Source organism: Leucoraja erinacea, chromosome 4 (assembly GCF_028641065.1).
Source record: "Leucoraja erinacea ecotype New England chromosome 4, Leri_hhj_1, whole genome shotgun sequence".
NCBI classification, from domain to species: Eukaryota; Metazoa; Chordata; class Chondrichthyes; order Rajiformes; family Rajidae; genus Leucoraja; species Leucoraja erinaceus.
The window spans coordinates 83,263,816-83,285,349 of record NC_073380.1 but is presented as its reverse complement, the minus strand read 5'-3'; the positions used below and the strand labels follow the sequence as shown (position 1 = coordinate 83,285,349).

General features: G+C 41.5%; 1 protein-coding gene across 1 annotated transcript in view; it reads right to left on the bottom strand.

Annotated features, from left to right (window-relative positions):
• emc2 (ER membrane protein complex subunit 2) overlaps positions 1-21,534 on the bottom strand; it is a 145,195-nt gene that overhangs the window by 111,595 nt on the left and 12,066 nt on the right. Inside the window, exon 2 of the mRNA XM_055634679.1 lies at positions 17,668-17,781. Coding sequence (XP_055490654.1) covers positions 17,668-17,781 — 114 coding nt within the window. The remainder of the gene's footprint in view (positions 1-17,667; positions 17,782-21,534) is intronic.

The window sequence follows — 21,534 nt, the reverse complement described above, 5'->3', positions numbered from 1 at the left end:
ATCTTGTTAACGTTGTGAGTAAGACTTTTGTTCTGAGACCACTCATAGATTATTTATCTCCCTCCTGTGCTAGGACAATGGTAGCAGCAGTGATTTTAACATGACATTGAAGCTGTATTTGAAGCCTGAACATCGGGCCGCCCGTAGCGGCAACTGCGGGGTGCTCGGGAGGCCCCGACCACGGGTGAACATTGGGGAACATCAGTGAGGAGATTGACTGGACTTTAGTTCCTTCCCTCACAATGGGGAATTTTGGTGCTGCTGTGGGAATGTTTGTGTTGTGGACTACTGTGTTCTGTGTTTTTGTGTTTTTTTTATTATTTGTATGACTAAGAAATGTATGGAAAAAAGAATTTAGTTGTCTCTTAATTGAAGACAATAACAATAAATCAAATCAAATCAAATCAAATCTTTAGTAGGGTTTACTCTGTTACTATATTAAGGAGGCTATTAGACACTCCAATAGCAAGCCCTAAAAGGATATGGTCCTAATGTGGGGAAGTAGTATTAACATAGATGGGCTAAAGTCTGGCCAAGAGCCCAGTTTTGTGCAATACAATACTCAGGATAAGGGAACGATGAGCTATTGTTTAGGGCCAAGATGATAATCCAAGGCTTTGTGTATCCTTTCAGATTGATATGAAAGATTTTATGACATATTTTGAAGTGCAGGGGAATTCTTCCCAGAGTTCTGGACAATGTTTAATTTTGAGCTTAAGTTTAACTAAACAGAAAATATTACACACTGTACACTATAAACTATACACTGGCTGACTGCTGATGTCCCCACATTACAAAAGTGATTATATGTTAGAACAGTCCAAGGCACTGCCCTGGCATCATGAAGGCATAGAGATCTTATCACTTTGTTTTAATAAAAAAATCACATTATTGTGAACCTTCAAGTTTTGACATATTTATGTTTCACGCTAAGCTGTGCCATTTAAGAGACTCTCTAGGCCTAAAATATGTTACGACGTGGCCAGTCCCAGCCATTGGGAAAATTCCAGAATTTGGCAAAGGATGAGAAATTAATAAGGAAAAATAGAACATAAGACTAATCCGAGTAGAAACAAACAGATTGCAAGTTTCCATCTACCCCAACGACACCTTCCTTTTGGTTACGTTGAACAATCCTCGATTCCACGACATCGACGGCTGCATTGGGTCTGCCTCCTGCGAGGCCAGTTCATTGGCTATATTTAAGAGGGAGTTAGATGTGGCCCTTGTGGCTAAGGGGATCAGGGGGTATGGAGAGAAGGCAGGTACGGGATACTGAGTTGGATGATCAGCCATGATCATATTGAATTGCGGTGCAGGCTCGAAGGGCCGAATGGCCTACTCCTGCACCTAATTTCTATGTTTCTATGTTTCTATCCATGCAATCATTGAGCTAATCAACTTTACCAGTAACTTCCATCCTGCCCTCAAATTCACTTAGACCATCTCAAACACCTCTCTCCCTTTCTCAATCTCCGTCTCCATCATAGGGGACAGACTGTCGCCTGAAATGTACAACAAACTCACTGACTCTCAGTTATCTGGGCTACACTTTCTCCCACCCTGCCTCTTGCAAGGATGCCATCCCCAACTCTCAATTTCGCCATCTCCACTGCATCTGCACCCAAGTAGAGGCTTTCCATTCTACGACATCCAAGACGTCTCAGAATAGAGAACAGTGCAGCACAGGAACAGGCCATGTCGTCCACAATGATTGTGCCAAACATGCTGCCAAGTTAAACTGACCGCATCTTCCCACACATAATCCATGTCCCTCTATTCCCTGCACTTGTGTGGGTCTATCTAAAAGCCTCTCAAACAACACTATTGTATTTGCCTCCACCAGCACCCCTGGCTGCGCTTTCCAGACTCCCACCACTGTGTAAAAAAAGCTTGACTCACACATCTCCATTAAACTTTCCACCTCCCACCTTATAACTATGCCCTCCAGTATATGGCATTTCTACCGTAGGAAAAAGATTATATCTACCCTATCAATGCCTCCCAGAATTTTATGTACTTCTACCAAGTCTCCCCTCAACCTTCGACATTCCAGCAAAAAAAAACAATCCATGTTTATCCAACCTTGTACCTGAAACCCTCTAATCCAGGCAACATTCTGGTAAAGCTCCTTCCTTTGCACTCTCTCCATAGCTTCTGTATCCTTCCTGTAATGGGGTGCCCAAACCGCATGCAAAACTCCAAATGCAGCTAAACCTATTGAGCTGCATCATATACTGCATTGTTCATTCTTAAACACATTGTCCCGAGCAATGAAGGCAAGCATACCATTCACCTTTTTTTTTACCATCGTTTCCATTTGTGCTGCCACCTTCACTGAGCTATGAACTTGGGACTCCAAGATCCCTCTGCACATCAATGTTGTTAAGGGTCTTGTCATTGTATACTCTTTCCTTACATTCAACCTTCCAAAGTGCAACACCTCACACTTGCTCTTCTTTCTTTTAATATTTTTATTAGAAGTGATGTACAATAATATGACATAAATAACTTATTACATTTCATGTACAACCTTTTTTTTTCTACTATTAAAATTTTTTAAAAAAGGAGTAAGAAAAGCAAGAAATATAGAGATAGAGAATATTACGTAGCTCGAAAAAGGAAAGAAGAAGGTGATGTGAAATAAGCAGAAAGAGAACGAATAGAGGAGAAAGAGAAAAAAAAAAAAGAGAGAAATGGAAAGGGATATGCCTCCTTCGTATCTTTACCCACCCTTCACCCGGTTATGACATAATTAATTTCTACGGTTGTTTTGCACCACATGCTTGTAATAAGTCGATAAATGGAGACCAAATCTTTAAGAATTGGTCTGATTGCCTGATAGGAGGAATCTCATATTTTCATATCTTCAAGATGTAACATTTCCGACACGTGTGAAATCCACATTTTGAGCGTCGGTGTGGGTGCATTTTTCCAGAATTTAAGGTTTTTCGCCGTTATTAAGCCATAATTAAGTAGACATTTTTGAAACTAAGTCAGCTTGCATCCGTCTTCCATTGATCCGAAGATAATCAGTTCTGTATTGTGGGCTTCAATTTTATTTTAAATAGTTTTGTAAAAATTCAAAAAATTACATTCCAGAATTTTTGAAGTTTTATGCAAGAGACAAAAGAGTGTACTATAGTAGCGTTTTGAGATAGGTATTTATCACAGATGGGAGAAACATTTGGAAAAAATTTATTCAGTTTGGTTTTCGAGTAATATAATCTATGTAAAATGTTAAATTAAATTAAGATGGATTTAAGAGAGAGTTAGATAGAGCTCTAGGGGCTAATGGAGTCAAGGGATATGGGTAGAAGGCAGGCACGGGTTATTGATAGGGGACGATCAGCCATGATCACAATGAATGGCAGTGCTGGCTCAAAGGGCCGAACGGCCTCCTCCTGCACCTATTTTCTATGTTTCTATACGGGATCTGCCAACCTTTACCTCATTTACCAAACATCTAAAAACATGGTTACTAGAAAATCAATATTGCACTCATAATCTACCTTAAAATTATCCATCGCTATCTAGTCTGTCATAAGCAGCATTATTTATCAGTTTGTTTATTGTACTCTTTATTGTTATTTTTCTTATTTTATTGGGTTTTTTTCTTATTGATTGATTGTGTTGTGATGTGTTTAACTTGTTTATTTAACATCAACCTGCCAAATGGGCTAAAGATGGAAATTAGCTACTGGCTATAATCTTGCATATTTACATGTAAATGTTTATTAATATGCACGGTCCCTGTTTAAAAAAAACAATAAACAAACAAGTATAACATAGCAAAGATGAGCGGGAAGCCAGAGGATTGGGAAACTTTTAAAGAGCAATGAAAGATAATTAAAAAGGCTATACAGGGAGAAAAGATGAGGTGCTAAGGTAAGCTAGCCAAGAATATAGTAAAAGTTTCTTTGGGTATGTGAAGAGGAAAAAAATAGTTAAGACAAACGTGGGACCCTTGAAGAAAGAAACAGGTGAATTTATTATGGGGAAACAAGGAAATGGCAGACGGGTTGAACAGGTACTTTGGATCTGTCTTCACTGAGGAAGACAAACAATCTCCCAGATGTACCAGTGGCCAGAGGACCTCGGGTGACGGAGAAAGTGAAGGAAATCCACATTAGGCAGGAAATGGTGTTGGGTAGACTGATGGGTCTGAAGGCTGATAAATCCTCAGGGCCTGATGGTCTACATCCCAGGGTGCTTAAGGAAGTGGCTCTAGAAATCGTGGGCGCATTGGTGATCATTTTCCAATGTTCTATAGATTCAGGATCCGTTCCAGATGATTGAAGGGTGGGTAATGTTATCCTGCTTTTTAAGGAAGGAGAGAAAAAAGGGAATTATACACTCATTAGCCTCACATCAGTGGTGGGGAAGATGCTGGTATCAGTTATAAAAGATTAAATAGCGGCACATTTGGATAGCAGTAACAGGATCGGCCCGATTCAGCATGGATCTAGGAAGGGGAAATCATGCTGGACTAATCTTCTGGAATTTTTTGAGGATGTAACTAGGAAGATGGACAAGGGAGAGCCAGTGGATGTAGTATACCTGGACTTTCAGAAAGCCTTTGATAAGGTTCCACAAAAGATTAGTGGGCATAATTAGAGCACGTGGTATTGAGGGTAAGGTGCTGACATTGGATAGAAAATTGGTTGGCAGATAGGAAACAGAGTAGGGATTAACGAGTTCCTTTCAGATCGGCAGGCAGTGACTAGTGGGGTACCGCAAGGCTCGGTGTTGGGTTCGCAGCTATTTACAACATACATTAATGATTTAGATGAAGGGATTAAGAGTAACATTAGCAAATTTGCAGATGACACAAAGCTTGGTGGTGGTGTGAACTGTGAGGATGTTATGAGAATGCAGGGCGACCTGGACAGGTTGGGTGAGTGGGCAGATGCATGGCAGATGCAGTTTAATGTGGATAAATATGAGGTTATGCACTTTGCTTGCATGAACAGGAAGGCAGATTATTATCTGAATGGTGTCATGCTAGGAAAAGGGGAAGTACAACGGGATCTGGGTGTCCTTGTTCATCAGTCACTGAAAGTAAGCATGCAGGTACAGCAGGCAGTGAAGAAAGCTAATGGCCTTCATAACAAGAGGAGTTGAGTATAGAAGCAAAGAGGACCTTCTACAGTTGTACAGGACCCTAGTGAGACCACACCTGGAGTATTGTGTGCAGTTTTGGTCTCCAAATTTGAGGAAGGACATTCTTGCTATTGAATGAGTGCAGCGTCAGTTCACGAGGTTAATTTCCGCGATGGCGGGTCTGTCACATGTTGAAAGAATGGAGCGGCTGGGCTTCAAGACACATAATATAGGATGAGAGGGAATCTTATTGAAACATAAGATTATTAAAGGATTGGAAACGCTGGAGGCAGGAAACATGTTCCCGATGTTGGGGGAGTCCAGGACCAGAGGCCACAGTTTAAAAATAAGGGGTAGGCCATTTAGAACGGTGATGAGGAAAAACTTTTTCACCCAGAGAGTTGTGAATCTGTGGAATTCTCTGCCTCAGAAGGCAGTGGAGGCCAATTCTCCATAGGCTTTCAAGACGGGGTTAGATAGAGCTCTTAAAGATAGCGGAGTCAAAATATATGGGGAAAAGGCAGGAACGTGGTACTGATTGTGGATGATCAGCCTTGATCACAGTGAATGGCAGTGCTGGCTCGAAGGGCCCAATGGCCTACTCTTGCACCTATTGTCTATTGACATAGCCACGTAATTTTACCAAAACATTAATATTGTTAGGATCACATTACTTCCACTAGTGGAAGTACCGCCACAACAGATCAACGGTGGATGCGATCTCGCTGGTTTCTCCACTCCGCTCTGGACCACCTGGACAACAAAAACTCATATGTCAGACTGTTATTCATTGATTACAGCTCGGCATTTAATACAATCATCCCACCATGCTGGTTATCAAACTCTCAGAACTGGGCATCCCTCTGCAATTGGATCCTCGACTTCCTCATTCACAGACCACAGACTGTTCGAATTGGTGGAAAAGTGTCAGCCTCGATAACAATCAGCACGGAAGCACCTCATGGCTGCGTGCTCAGCCCCCTGCTGTACTCACTCTATACTCATGACTGCGTAGCCGGTCATAGTGTGAACTCCATCATCAAGTTCGCTGACGACACCACTGTTGTGGGACGTATCACTGATGGGGCGAGTCAGAGTATAGAAGTGAGATCGACCGATTGACCAAATGGTGCCAGCACAATAACCTGGCCCTCAATACCAGCAAAACCAAGGAACTGATTGTGGACTTTGGAAGGGGTAGGATGGGGACCCACAGTCCCGTTTATATCAACGGGTTGATGGTGGAAAGGGTCAAGAGCTTCAAATTCCTGGGCGTGCACATCTCAGAAGATCTCTCCTGGTCCGAGAACACTGATGCTATTAAAAAGAAAGCACATCAGCGCCTCTACTTCCTGAGAAGATTACGGAGAGTCGGTTTGTCAAGGAGGACTCTAACTTCTACAGGTGCACAGTAGAGAGCATGCTGACCGGTTGCATCGTGGCTTGGTTTGGCAACTTGAGCGCCCAGGAGCGAAAAAGACTACAAAAAGTAGTAAACATTGCCCAGTCCATCATTGGCTCTGGCCTCCCTACCATCGAGGGGATCTATCACAGTCGCTGCCTCAAAAAGGCTGGCAGCATCATCAAGGACCCACATCATCCTGGCCACACACTCATCTCTCCGCTACCTTCAGGTAGAAGGTACAGGAGGCTGAAGACTGCAACGTCCAGGTTCAGAAACAGCTTCTTCCCCACAGCCATCAGGCTATTGAACTCAACTCAAACAAAACTCCGATCATTAATAGCCCATTATCAGTTTATTTGCACTTTATCTGTTTTATTTATTCATGTGTGTATATATTTATACAATGGTATATGGACACACTGATCTGTTCTGTATTCATGCCTTCTATATTCTGTTGTGCTGAAGCAAAGCAAGAATTTTGTTGTCCTATCTGGGACGCATGACAATAAACTCTCTTGACTCTTTGACTTGACTAGTTTTCCACAAAAGTAAATATACACCAAGATCAAATCCAAATTAACTGGTATATACAAAATGTAACTGTAAATGTAAAATATAAATTGTACATAAATAATTTATAACATTGAATGACCAATAAACATGTGCAACTAATCAGCTTCCTTTTATATGTTCTATGTTCCAGATTTTTAGATTTAAGCGCATGTGGAAAATAAGCAGCTTTCAAAAAAAACTGCCAAACCACCACGTAAATATATAAATCAACTTCAGTTTTAAACCCCTTGTCTGACATTCAAAATTAATAAACGAGGCATTTTTAGGACTTAAACCCACAGACTTGGCTCAGTGAATTGTACGCATATCCAAGTCTGAAGATGAGGGTGCAAATTCCCCACCAGGAACTTGCGCACATTATTAGAGTTACCCTAACTGTATTATGTGTTCAGCACTCTCATAATACAGTCAGCGGAAACATCTACACTTTCGAGTAGACATAAATATCCTATAATACTGTTCCAAAGACCTGGAAATGTTTTCCTAGATATTTATGTAACAACTTCACTGAAATAGATGTTCAGAACATACTGCATATGTTGGTGGGATGTTGATGTGCATGCGCCCTGTTACAATAGTGACCACCCCCATTTATTGTAAAACTATTGCAGAGGGACTTAGACAAGTGTTGGATCATGCGTCAGAGTTGAAATGGCCTGTAAGTGAATGGTGGAGGGTCATAGCTTCAGTTGTTGAGTGAATGGGACAGGAATTAGGTTGAGGAACAATGCATACGGCTTGAATATTATTGTTTCACCTGATAAAAACCATAGTAAATGCTCCTTAAAGTTTAATTTGATTTTTTTCCTGAAATCAAACTCACACTGGAAATAAATTAAAACCATGTAAAATATATAGTCATTCATTTTGCTTCAGGAGTGCAACACATGGCATTCAATACTATTTCCTCACATGGTGAGATCAGAAGTGAGCATTTTTGCCAGTGGCTGCATACACAACTCAACAGTGAAGCAGTGCTCGGAAAACCAAAGGAACTTTAAGGCACAGGCGTACAAGTGGCAGGCAACAGGGGAGTCAAACAGGTGCATGGCTGCATACACAACTCAACAGACCCGGGCCCGACACCGACCAGCATGATCTCGCTCACTCACCAAAGCATAAAGCAATATAAACAAAATAATCTTAGCTTTTAACAAAGGAACAATAAACACAACTATTTCATAGTCTGAAAGCAGTATTTTCTTACCTAGAAGAATCAAAGGTGGAATAAACAGAAGAAACCCACTGCTTCACTGTTATGCGTAGTGGCCTTTGACCTGGGATACCGAACTTGCTCATTGAAAATACTCTTATTATAAGAAATCAAAATTTTGTTGCACTTTATGAAGACCTAAGTCCATCATGCCATGTCTTTTAAGGGGCTGTATTTTTAGGGGCTGGCCCACTGCGGCGACAAAATCCGCGAGTTCAGAAGAGTTTGCCCTCGACTCATACTCACAGCATGGTCGACACGAGGTCTTAGGAGGTCTTTGTAACTCTCCTTCATGCTCGAGAGAAGTCCCTGCGCACTCGAGGCCTCAACTAGGTCGCGGCGTATTTTTCAACATGTTGAAAAATGCTCACGAGTAAAAAAAGGCGCCATGGTAAAAAAATCGATACTTTTTTTACTAGTAGGTTTAGTCAAAGTAGGTCATAGTAGGTCGGCATGTTATTCATAGGTAATCGAAGGTAGTCTTCAACATAGTTGAAGGGAGGTCAAAGAAGATAGTCTTCACTCTTCACTATTCCGTGTTCAATTTTCCCGAAGCTAGTCGAAGCTGGTCAAAGCTAGTCTTCAACATAGTCGAAGGAGGTCGAAGGAGGTCTTCTACAGTCGAAGGTCGTCTTCAACATAACATTTTTTCAAACTCTCCTAAACTCGACAATTAGGTTGCCGCAGTGGGACAGTCCCTTAAGTTTTACAACACTAAAAACATCTGCAGAACTGAAAATTATTTTAAAAGCTCCCAAATTCCATTCTAAAGAGATGGCAGTGAAGTAGAGATATGTTGAAGTTTAGTTAGAGCACTGATTGCTGCAGATTCTGGTTCACTACTGCACATTATGACTTTTATTTCAGATTCTTATCTTCATGCAACACAAATCACTGAAGTTATTCAGCATCAAACCATGGTACTATAAAGGCATCAGATAAAACATTACTTCAGCAAAACAGCAATATGCAGTTAATGGATTATTTCCTGGCACGTTAAGACTCCAACATTGCTTGCCACTTCTCAGCAAATGCCTTAATATTCTTTGGGTATTTTTACATGCCGATTCACTTTCTTAAGAACTGCAAATAGGATTAAACATCATGCAGTAATTTACAAAACAAACATACTTCTGATCCCATGGAGGAAGGAACGGCAGATGCTGGTTAATACCAATTTTTCTTTGCACAAGGATCAAAATAGTAATCATAAAGTAGATAGGAACCCCAGATACGAGGTAGGGAGACGTTAAAATGTCCATGAATACACCCGACCGCTGATCCGTACACATTCTGAGATCATAGCCGGGGACTCCATCTGGACCAATCACTTTCCCTCTTAGGAAGGTCAATCTGGCTTCTGCAATGGTGACTGTGGGTGCACCCAATGGCTAAAAATGACACTAGATTTTCACAACAAGACTTCAGTACCAAAGCCAGATGCTGCACACAAGGACTTGCAACTGGAGCTGTGCAACCATCAGAAAACATCCTTCTTTCTGGAAGTTGGTCGGAAAACTACCCTATGGAACTTGTATAACAATGTCCTGGAACTGGGTTGAATGATCTCTGCCAACCATAACCATTTTCCATTGAGAGAGATGACGCCAACCACTGGCATGGTTTCCCTTTGATGCCCAATTACATCATGTTTGCAGGGTGCCGTGTTACCACACATGGCCATATGCTGCATGATTGTTATGGGCAGATCCAGAATTCTCATCTCTAGAATTCAGCTGTGCTTGATGTCTGGACTCAGGAAGTGATAAGGTTTTGGAGTAAAGTGGGCCAGGCAGAAGAAAAATTATGTGTAGGTTTTAGGGACCACTGACTTCAACTTCCATCACTTTGCTGATACCTGTGCAGGTAATATCAACTGGATCGGACACCAACTGCTTCTAATCATTTATATGCATACAGAACAGTGTAGAAGCTTTGCTAGAATTATGTCTAATTTTGCCAAACAGCTGGTGCTGCTCCCAGTAAGTTAACACTTCCCAGTAAACTCCAGTCAAGCAGTGCCACATATGACATGTAACAATATTTCAGACTGTGCTGGAATATAATTCTGTTTCTGACAACCCACAAGGATGACCATTTTTGATGCGAGTACAATGTGGGGAGACATATTGTTGTCCACACTGGCTTCAAGGATACAGGTACAGCAAGTCATTGGCAAGGCCAAAAGAAACTTCAGCCTTCATTGCAGTTGAAGTGGATGAATGAATAAATGTTTATTGGCCAAGTATGTACACATACAAGGAATTTGCCTTGGACTATGTCATACTCCCAGAACAATGGCAAGATCACACTAGTATTGTGTCAAGCTTTGGTCTCCATATTCAAGAGCTATGTATGCATTGGAGCAAAATCAGAGACAAAGGAGTTGTCTTAAGAGGAAGATCACACAACTTGATGCGATACTTATTGGACATTAGAATGATGAAAGGCTGTGTTTGTTTGTCCTGTGTATTGGTAGTTCAGAAACCTGATGTAAACCAGTCTTATGCTGGTGCACCTTCAGCAGAGAATTACCCACTGCTTGCTGTGGAGAGGTGGCCCAAGGCAGATATTGGGTCGAGTTGAGAGTCAAGAGAGTCAAGAGCATTTTATTGTCATAATGAAAGAGCTAATGTTCAAATCTAATATAGTTTACAAAATTATATGGAACACAATATGGAGGACAGGTTGTATTTTTAATAAAGACATTAAGATGGAAGCCGGCATAATAATGTGCTTCTTTCTAGGCCATAAAGAAGCCAAGATTGAAAAAATAGCAGACACTCCATAGATATGCAATAACTTGTTATTGGATTAACTCGATTTGGATGCAGTTTTTCCTATATTCTGAAAGGCTGCAGAATCTTTCAATCACGCCATATTCAGACTTGGTAGGAGTGTTTTACTGATAAGGAAAATGAATAATTGCACTAACTTTCCTTTGTTCTGTGAGTGGAGTCCGAGAAGCACTGGGCAACATTTGTGCTCTTTGTAGATCTTGCCACTCCCGTCTGACGAATCGATTAAAGATTGGCTTGGTTTACCTTTAACCAGTTTGTTGTTGTCTGCTTTTAAGAAACAAACTTTGACATTTGGTGTAGTTGGCAGGATCTCGCTGGGACCAGCAACAGATGATTGAGTAAAAGGGTGCAGTTGACTGGGATCAGATAGGGAGAAAACTGAGCTCTAGTCAGACCCTTTGTGACCGACCTCCCGAAGAATCTCCTGGGAACATATTGTGGTCCCTCAGTCTGAGGTTGATGTTGTTCCCAGACAAGATCCTTGGAAGCAAACAGCGAAGGTAAGACCACATGTAAAGGATTGGGTTGTGTATTGAATTGGCTAAAGAAAATGATTACATCTGGCTAAGAGGGATTGAATTGAGGAACAAAGACGGAACTATGAAAGGATGGAACGTACTTCAGATGGAATGTCAGTGGGCAGAGGAATAGGAGATAAGGGCTAAGGCAGAGAAAGAAAGCACTGATAAGAAGAGTTTAGAGAACAGCAATTAGTTGTTACGAACAAACCCGGTACCGGTAAGTCCTCAGGAGACCCTATGTTTGGCATGGTGACCCGGTCTATACAAGATTACATTAAACTACTCCCTTTGTTCATTTTAAACTGTTGATATTGGTAAGGTTTGGCTGATGTCTCGAACAGTTTTATTCTTGTTTCTCAGTCTTATAATGGCTTCTTTGACTTTCATTGGCACAACTTTGGTCCTCATGTTGATAAACAGCAACAAAAGTTTCCAAAGGTGATGGAAAGACTGCAGGAAAGACTAGGTGCTGAGAGCTCTCATACCAGGAGGCAATTAAACACACCTGAGCAATTACAAACATCTGTGAAGCCATGTGTCCCAAACATTATAGTGCCCTGAAATGGGGGGGACTATGTATAAATACAGCTGTAATTTCTTCATGGTGAAACCAAAATGTATAAAAATGGCCTTTATTAAAATGTCCACTTTAGCCACATGTGATTTTTTTTCTATTACAAGTCTCAAATTGTGGAGTACAGAGGCAAATAAATAAATGATGGGTCTTTGTCCCAAGCATTATGGAGGGCACGTTAGATCTTACAAGGATTAAACAACTGTCATTTAATTTGCTGAAGGCAATAAGGAGCTGTTGCCAACAGATGTTTGCTGTTTGGTCTGTGATCGTTTCTTGGCTAGAACTGACAGTTTGCCCACAAGCAACCAGACAAACAACCTTGGAAGCTTTAATAAATTGGAAACTACTGCATTCTGCCAAGTGCAGCAGCAATTTCTTGCAAAATACAAACCTACAAAATACATTACTTCCCACAAAGCAGAATACAGCCACAACAAAATTTATACCAAGTGGAGATGCAAATGACGAAGATTTAAAGACAGCATGAATGAACTCCAGAAATTGTTCATCCCTGTCTGGCGAAAAAATAAAGCTGGGAAGGCGGCTCAACCGTGGCTGACGAAAGTGGTGTTGAAACCATGGAAGAGGCATATAAATTGGCCAGGAGTAGCGGCAAGCCAGAGGACTGGGAGAAATTTAGAACTCAAGAGGACAAAGGGGTTAATTAAGAGGGGTGGAAAAAAAGTGCATGAAAGAAGGCTTGCGGGGAATATAAAAACTGACTGTAAAAGTTTCTATGGGTATGTAAAAAGGAAAAGAATAGTGAAGATGAATGTAGGTCCCTTACAGTCAGACAGGTGAATTTATAATGGGAAACAAGGAAATGGCAGAACAGTTAAACGAGAACTTTGGTTCTGTCTTCACGAAGGAAGGCACAAATAATCTCTCGGAAATACTAGGGGACCGAGGATCTAGTGGGAGGGAGGAACTGTAGGGAATCCACATTAGTCAGAAAATGGTGTTAGGTAAACTGTTGGGACTGAAGGCAGATAAATCCCCAGGGCCTGATGGCCTGCATCCCAGAGTACTCAAGGAGGTGGCCCTAGAAATTGTGGATGTTTTGGTGATCATTTTCCAAATGTTCTCTCGACTATGGATCAGTTCCTGTGGACTGGAGGGTAGCCAATGAAACTCCATGTTTTAAGAAAGAAGGGAGTGAGAAAACAGGGATTATAGACCAGTTAGCCTTACATCACTAGTGGGGAAGATGCTGTAGTCGATTATTAAAGATGTTATAGCAGCGCATTTGGAAAGCAGTGACGTGATCGGTCAAAGTCAACATGGATTTATGAAGGGGAAATCATGCTCGACGAATCTTTTGGAATTTTTTGAGGATGTAACAAGTAGGATGGATAAGGGAGAGCCAGTGGATATGGTGTATCTCGACTTTCAAAATGCCTTTGACAAGGTCCCACACAAGAGATTAGTGTGCAAAATTAGAGAACATGGTATTGGGGGTTGGGTATTGACATGGATAGAGAACTGGTTGGTAGACAGGAAGCAAAGAGTAGGAATTAACAGGTCCTTCTCAGAATGGCAGGCAGTGACTAGTGGGGTGCCGCAAGGCTCGGTTCTGGGGCCCCAGTTGTTTACAATATATATTAACAATTTAGAGGAGGGAATTAAATGTAACATCTCTAAGTTTGCGGATGACACAATGCTGGGTGGCAGTGTGAGCTGCGAGGAGGATGGTATGAGGCTGCAGGGTGACTTGGATAGGTTGGGTGAGTAAGCAGAAGCATGGCAGATGCAGTATCATGTGGATAAATGTGAGGTTATCCACTTTGGTGGCAAGAACAGGAAGGCAGATTATTATCTGAATGGTGTCAGATTAGGAGAAGGGGAAATGCAACAAGACCAGGGTGTGCTTGTACATCAGTCACTGAAAGGAAGCATGCAGGTACAGTACTCAGTGAAGAAAGCCAATGGCATGTTAGCCTTCATTTCGAGAGGATTTAAGTTTAGGAGCAAGGAGTTGAGACCGCACCAGGGGTATTGTGTGCAATTTTGGTCTCCTAATTTGAGGAAGGACATTATTGCTATTGAGGGAGTGCAGCGTAAATTCACCAGGTTAATTCCCGGGATGGCAGGACTGACATATGATGAAATAATGGGTCGACTGGGCTTCTATTGCTGAATTTAGAAGGATGAGAGGGTATCTTATAGAAACATATAAAATCCTTAGAGGATTGGAGAGGGTAGATGCAGGAAATATGTTCCCGATGTTGTGGGTCCAGAACCAGGGGTCACAGTTTAAGAATATGGGGTAGGCACTCAGGACTGAGATGAGGAGGCAGTGGAGGCCAATTGACTGGATGTTTTCAAGAGATAAATAGATTTAGTTCTTTGGGCTAAGGGAATCAAGGGATATGGGGGAAAAGCCAGAACGGGGTACTGATTTTGGATGATCAGCCATAATCATATTGAATGCAGTAAAGGCTCGAAGAGCCGAATGGCCTACTCCTGCACCTATTTTCTATGTTTGGAAGCATATAACAGCCCCATTTGATTTAATTGTGGTGCAAGATATCAAATTGTGGACTAAAAAAAAATTGGTATCCAGCTGGGAAGATTACTTGTGCAGATATTTTTTTAAAAAATCACTAGAAAACAATTATTTCATCAGTAAAAGACTGCCGAAAATTAAGTTCCAGATGATTAAATAATGTCATCGTACACACAAATTTCCTCTTGTTGGGTTTTGACTGTGTGGTGTAACCAACACTAAATTTAGGATTTGGACATTTAACTTTCACTCTTTCATGCAAGTTCAATTTCAAAGCTGAGTATTCATTAAAGAAGATCTACCAGCACATGAATAACAAAAAATTAAGGAGTGTCAAGTTAAACCAAGAAAGACCATCGTCCTGCCCAACAGATCAACAAATGGTGATTCATACACAGTAGCACACAGGATGGCCTCAATTAATACTTTTATATCCCGCTTGCTTTCATTGTAGGTATTAAACCAAGGCAGCGTCTGTCATTGCAAGTAAATATAATTTTAAAAGGAGAAAAGTTTTCCTTGATGGCTTTATCGATATTCATTGTCCAACTGACATTACTAAAACAGATGCCATTTGTGGCAGAGTGCTGTGTGCAAACTACCTATCACAATTCTCACATATGACTGACTGCACTTCAAAAGTATTTCTAAAGTACAATGCTTTGGGACCTACTGAGATTATAAAAGATGTAATGAAAGTTTCAGTTCTTTCCCAGTGAAACAGATGGAAAGGGCAGATCCTGTGAGGCTTTTAATGAAATCTCAAGCAGTCTCTACTAAAACATTCGTCCACACCATAACACTGCATTGCAAATTATGAGCATGGGTAGTATATTCCATGTTCCTGGAGAAATCAGTCCTGTTCAATCATTTATACTTAAGAAGCTAACATTTTTGTTCACAATTCTATTTACAAATTGATTCAGAAAACAATCCCAAAGGACAAACAGGCAAATCTAAGAGGTGAATATAGCGTTGTTCTTGCCCTTGCAAACTTTGGTGTACAAATTTCCAAAAGAAAGTGCAAAAGCGAGATAGAGATAAAGGAATGTGCATTTTTTTTCAAATTTATGTTACTTTAATCTTCAGATTTTTTTTAAATTTTGAAACCTGCTACAACCTGGAAACATACAATATATACATTCCATTGCATCTACACCATCTTGTTTGTACAACTTTAGCAATTCAGTGTTATCCATTCATTTTTCAGGATGTGGGGTATTGTTGGAAAGGCAATAATTTACTGCCCATCCCCACTTGTGAATCAATTGTGAATTGTTGCACCATTTCAAGGGAGGCAAGGTCAGCAAATTCCATCCTCGGGGTATAAAAGGAAACTAAATGGGTTTTCCTGTTTTAACAACTACTACATTCTGGTAGTTCTGTAGTCATCACCACCACGACTATTTTATTTTGCATCTGACTCGCATAATCTCTCCCAACAGACCTATAATGCCTTTCTTTCCAATTACCTTTCAACAACTCACTAAAATGCTCTCCTCACTACCATCTGGCTCTTTTCCAAATTGTCTTAAATCTGTCTTCTCTAGTCACCAGTGGAGCTAACATTTGCTCCATTGCCATTCCTTATGGGCCAACACAGATAGTTCAAAGTTTTTTTTTTTAAATCACATGGGAAATTTAAACAATAGATATTTAAGGATGGGTCTACGATCGTCAAATAAGGACACTTGCCAAAATACAAGATTTAATCCTCCATCAACAGGAGGATGCCCTACATAGGAGATTAGTGGGCAAAATTAGGGCACGTGGTATTGGGGGTAGAGTGCTGACATGGATAGAAAATTGGTTGGCAGACAAGAAATAAAGAGTAGGGATTAACAGGTCCCTTTGGCAGGCATTGACTAGTGGGGTACCGCAAGGCTCGGTGCTGAGACCGCAGCAATTTACAATATACATCAATCATTTAGATGAAGGGATTCAAAGTAACATTAGCAAATTTGCAGATGACACAAAGCTGGGTGGCAGTGCGAACTGTGAGGAGGATGCTATGAGAATACAGGGTGACTTTGACAGGTTGGTTGAGGTGCATGGCAGATGCAGTTTATTTAATGTGGATAAATGTGAGGTTATCCACTTTGGTAGCAACAACAGGAAGGCAGATTATTATCTGCCTTCAATTTGGGAAAAGGGGAAGTACAACGTGATCTGGGGGTCCTTGTTCATCAGTCAATGAAAGTAAGCATGCAAGTACAGCAGGCAGTGAAGAAAGCGAATGGCTTGTGTTGGCCTTCATAACAAGGGGAGTTGAGTATAGGAGCAAAGAGGTCCTTCTGCCTTTGTACAGGGCCCTAGTGAGACCACACCTGGAGTATTGTGTGCAGTTTTGGTCCCCTAATTTGAGGAAGGACATTATTGCTATTGAGGGAGTGCAGCGTAGGTTTACAAAGTTAATTCCCGGGATTGGCAGGACTGTCATATGCCGAGAGAATGGAGCGGCAGGGCTTGTATACTCTGGAGTTTAGAAGAATGAGAGGGAATCTTATTGAAACATATAAGATAATTAAGAGTTTGGACACGCTAGAAGCAGGAAACATTTCCCGATGTTGTGGGAGTCCAGAACCAGGGGTCACTGTTTAAGAGAAAGGGGTAAGCCATTTTGAACGGAGATGAGGAAACACTTTTTAATACAGAGAGTTGCGAGTGTGGAATTCTCTGCCTCAGAGGGTGGTGGAGGCCAGTTCTCTAAATACTTTCAAAAGAGAGCTAGATAGGGCTCTTAAATGTAGCAGAGTCAGGGGATATGGGGAGAAGGCAGGAACGGGGCATTGAATGGCGGTGCTGGCTCGAAAGGCCGAATGGCCTACTCCTGCACCTATTGTCCATAACAGTGAAATGCTGAATTTCAGTAGACATCATAATGTACAAAAAAATATGGAAAAAATATCACTCTGTATAGTGATTCCTTCTACTCCCAACCCTATCCCACAAATAATATTATACTCACTGTCATCGCCAAGTTTTGAAGCATAGTCATTTATTAACTCTTCACCAACATCCACAATCTGCTCACTGTTCCGGTTGTTCTCATCTCGCCATTTTCGCAACTTGTCACGCATTTCTGAAAATAAAAAGCAGAGGAAGACTTTGGCCCCAGTAGCAAAGACAGACTTATTCCATACTGTAAAATCTACAGTGCCCTCCATAATGTTTTGGACAAAGACCAATAATTTATTTATTTGCCTCTGTACTCCACAATTTGAGATATGTAATAGAGAAAAAAATCACATGTGGTTAAAGAGCACATCGTCAAATTTTATTAAAGGGTATTTTTATACATTTTGGTTTCACCATGTAGAAATTACAGCTGTGTTTATACATAGCCACCCCCATTTCCTGGCACCATAATCTTTGGGCCACATGGCTTCACAGGTGTTTGTAATTGTTCAGGTGTGTTCAATTGCCTCCTTAATGCAGGTCTACGAGAGCTCTCAGTATCTAGTCTTTCCTCCAGTCTTTCCATCACCTTTGGAAACATTTATTGCTGTTGATCAATATGAGGACCAGCTCATAGAAGTTACATAGAAACATAGGAAATAGGTGCAGGAGGAGGCCAATCGGCCCTCCAAGCTAGCACCTCCATTCATTGTGATCATGGCTGATCGTCCCCAATCAATAACCCGTGCCTGCCTTCTCCACATATCCCTTGATTCCACTAGCCCCTAGAGCTCTATCTAACTCTCTCTTAAATCCATCCAGTGATTTGGCCTCCACTGCCCTCTGTAGCAGGGAATTCCATAAATTCACAACTCTCTGGGCGAAAAAAAGTATTCTCACCTCAGTGTTAAATGGCCTCCCCTTTATTCTAAGACTATGGGCCCTGGTTCTGGGATCAATCACAAAGATGTCCTTCCTCAAATTAGGTGACCAAAAATGAACACAATACTCCAGATGTGGTCTCACCAGAGCCCTATACAACTACAGAAGAACCTCTTTACTGCTATACTGAAATCCTCTCGTAATGAAGGCCAACATTCCATTAGCTTTCTTCACTGCCTGCTGTACCTGCACACCAACTTTCAGTGACTGGTGTACAAGGACACCCAGGTCTCGCTGCACCTCCCCCTTACCTAACCCAACCCCATTGAGATAATAATCTGCCCCCTTCTTTTTGCCACCAAAGTGGATAACCTCACATTTATCTATATTATACTGCATCTGCCACGCATCTGCCCACTCACTCAACCTGTCCAGGTCACCTTGCAACCTCCTAACATCCTCTTCACAGTTCACACTGCCACCCAGCTTTGTGTCATCCTCAAACTTGCTAGTGTTGCTCCTAATTCCCTCTTCCAAATCATTAAGATATATGGTAAACAGTTGCGGCCCCAACACTGAGCCTTGCGGCACTCCACTCGCCACTCCTTGCCATTCAGAAAGGACCCGTTCACTCCTACTCTTTGCTTCCTGTCTGCCAACCAATTTTCTATCCATGTCAACACCCTACCCCCAATACCATGTGCTCTAATTTTAGTCACCGGTCTCCGTGCGGGACCTTATCAAAGGCTTTCTGAAAGTCTAGATACACTATATCCACTGGCTCCCCTTCATCCATTTTACTTGTCACATCCTCAAAAAATTCCAGAAGGTTAGTCCAAACATGATTTCCCTTTCATAAATCCATGTTGACTTGGACTAACCCTTTTACTGCTAACCGAATGCCCCATTATTACCTTGTTAATTATTGACTCCAGCATCTTTCCCACCACCGAAGTTAGTAACTGGTCTGTAATTCCATGTTTTTTCTCTCGCTCCTTTCTTGAAAAGTGGGATAACATTATAATAGCTATCCTCCAATCCCCAGGAACAGATCCTGAATCTATTGAACATTGGAAAATGATCACCAATGCGTCCACTATTTCTAGAGTCACCTCCCTGAGGACCCTGTGATGCAGACCATCTGGCCCAGGGGATTTATCATCCTTCAGTCCCATTAGCCTACCCAATACTATTTCTCGCCTAATGAAAATTTATTTTAGTTCCTCTACCCCCTTAGATCCTCTGTACTCCAGTATATCTGGGAGATTGTTTGTGTCTTCCTTAGTGAAGACAGATCCAAAGTACCTATTCAACTCTTCTGCCATTTCCACACTCGACTTTGCTTCTCTTTTTCCCTTAACATATCTAAAGAAGCTTTTACTGTCCTTCTTTATATTCCTGGCCAGCTTCCCCTCGTACTTCATCTTTTCAGCCTGTATTGCCCGTTTTGTTTCCTTCTGTTGTCCTATGAAAGTTTCCCAATTCTCTGGCTTCCGACTACTCTTTGCTGTGTTATACATCTTTTCTTTTAGTTTTATTCTATCCCTAATTTCCCTTGTCAGCCACAGTTGCCTCCTACTCCCCTTAGAATCTTTCTTCCTTTTTGGAATGAAATGATCCTGCGACTTCCGGATTGTGCCCAGAAATTCCTGCCATTGATGTTCCACCGTCATTCCCGCTAGGATCCCTTTCCAGTATACCCTGGCCAGCTCCTCTCTCATGCCTACATAGTCCCCTTTGTTCAACTGCATCACTGACACTTCCGATTTAACCTTCTCCTTCTCAAATTGCAGATGAAAACTAATCATATTATGATCACTACCTCCAAGCGGTTCCTTTACCTCGAGTTCTATTATCAAATCTGGTTCATTAGACAACACTAAATCCAGAATTGCCTTTTCTCTGGTTGGCTCCATTACAACCTGCTCTAAGAATCCATCGTGGAGGCACTCTACAAACTCTTTCTTGGGGTCCTGAATCAACCTGATTTTCCCAGTCTACCTGCATATTGAAATTCCCCCATCACCACAGTGGCATTAACTTCGTTACATGCCAGTTTTAACTCCTGCTGCAACTTGCACCCGACATCCGGGCTACTATTTGGGGGTCTGTAGATAACATCAATTAGTGTCTTCTTGCCTTTTCAAATATTCAACTCAATCCACAGTGACTCTACCTCATCAGTCCCTATGTCTTCCTTCACAAGGGACTGAATTCCATCCACCACCAGCAGAGCTACCCCCACTCCTCTGCCCACCTGCCTGGCATTTCTATAGGATGTATAACCCTGAATATTGTTTCCAGGCCCGATCCTCCTGCAGCCAAGTCTCAGTAATCCCCACAATGTCATATCTACCAACCTCTAACTGAGCCTCAAGCTCATCTACTTTACTTCTTAAGTTGTGCCAATGAAAGTCAAAGAAGCCTTTATGAGACTGGGAAACAAGAATAAAACTATTAGAGACATCAGTCAAACATTAGGTTTACCAAAATCAACTGTTTGGAACATCATTAAGAAGAAAGAGAGCACTGGTGAGCTTACTAATCACAAAGGGACTGGCAGGCCAAGGAAGATCTCCACAGCTGATGACAGAAAAATTCTCTCCATAATTAAGATAAGTCCCCAAACATCTGTCCGACAGATTAGAAACAATCTTCGGGAGTCAGGTATGGATTTGTCAATGACCACTGTCCACTGAAGACTTCATGAACATTGCCAAGAAGAACTAAAAAGAGCAACCACAGTTCTGGAAAAAAAGGTCTTGTGGACAGATGAGATGAAGATTAATTTATATCAGAGTGATGGCAACAAAGTATGGAGGAGAGATGAAACTGCCCAATATCCAAAGCATACCACCTCATCTGTGAAACACGGTGGTGGGGGTGTTATGCCCTGGGCATGTATGGCTGCTGAAGGTACTGGTTCACTTATCTTCATTGATGATACAACTGCTGATGGTAGTAGCGTAAAGAATTCTGAAGTGTATAGACACATCCTATCTGCTCAAGTTCAAACAAATGCCTCAAAACTCATTGGCCAGCGGTTCATTCTGCA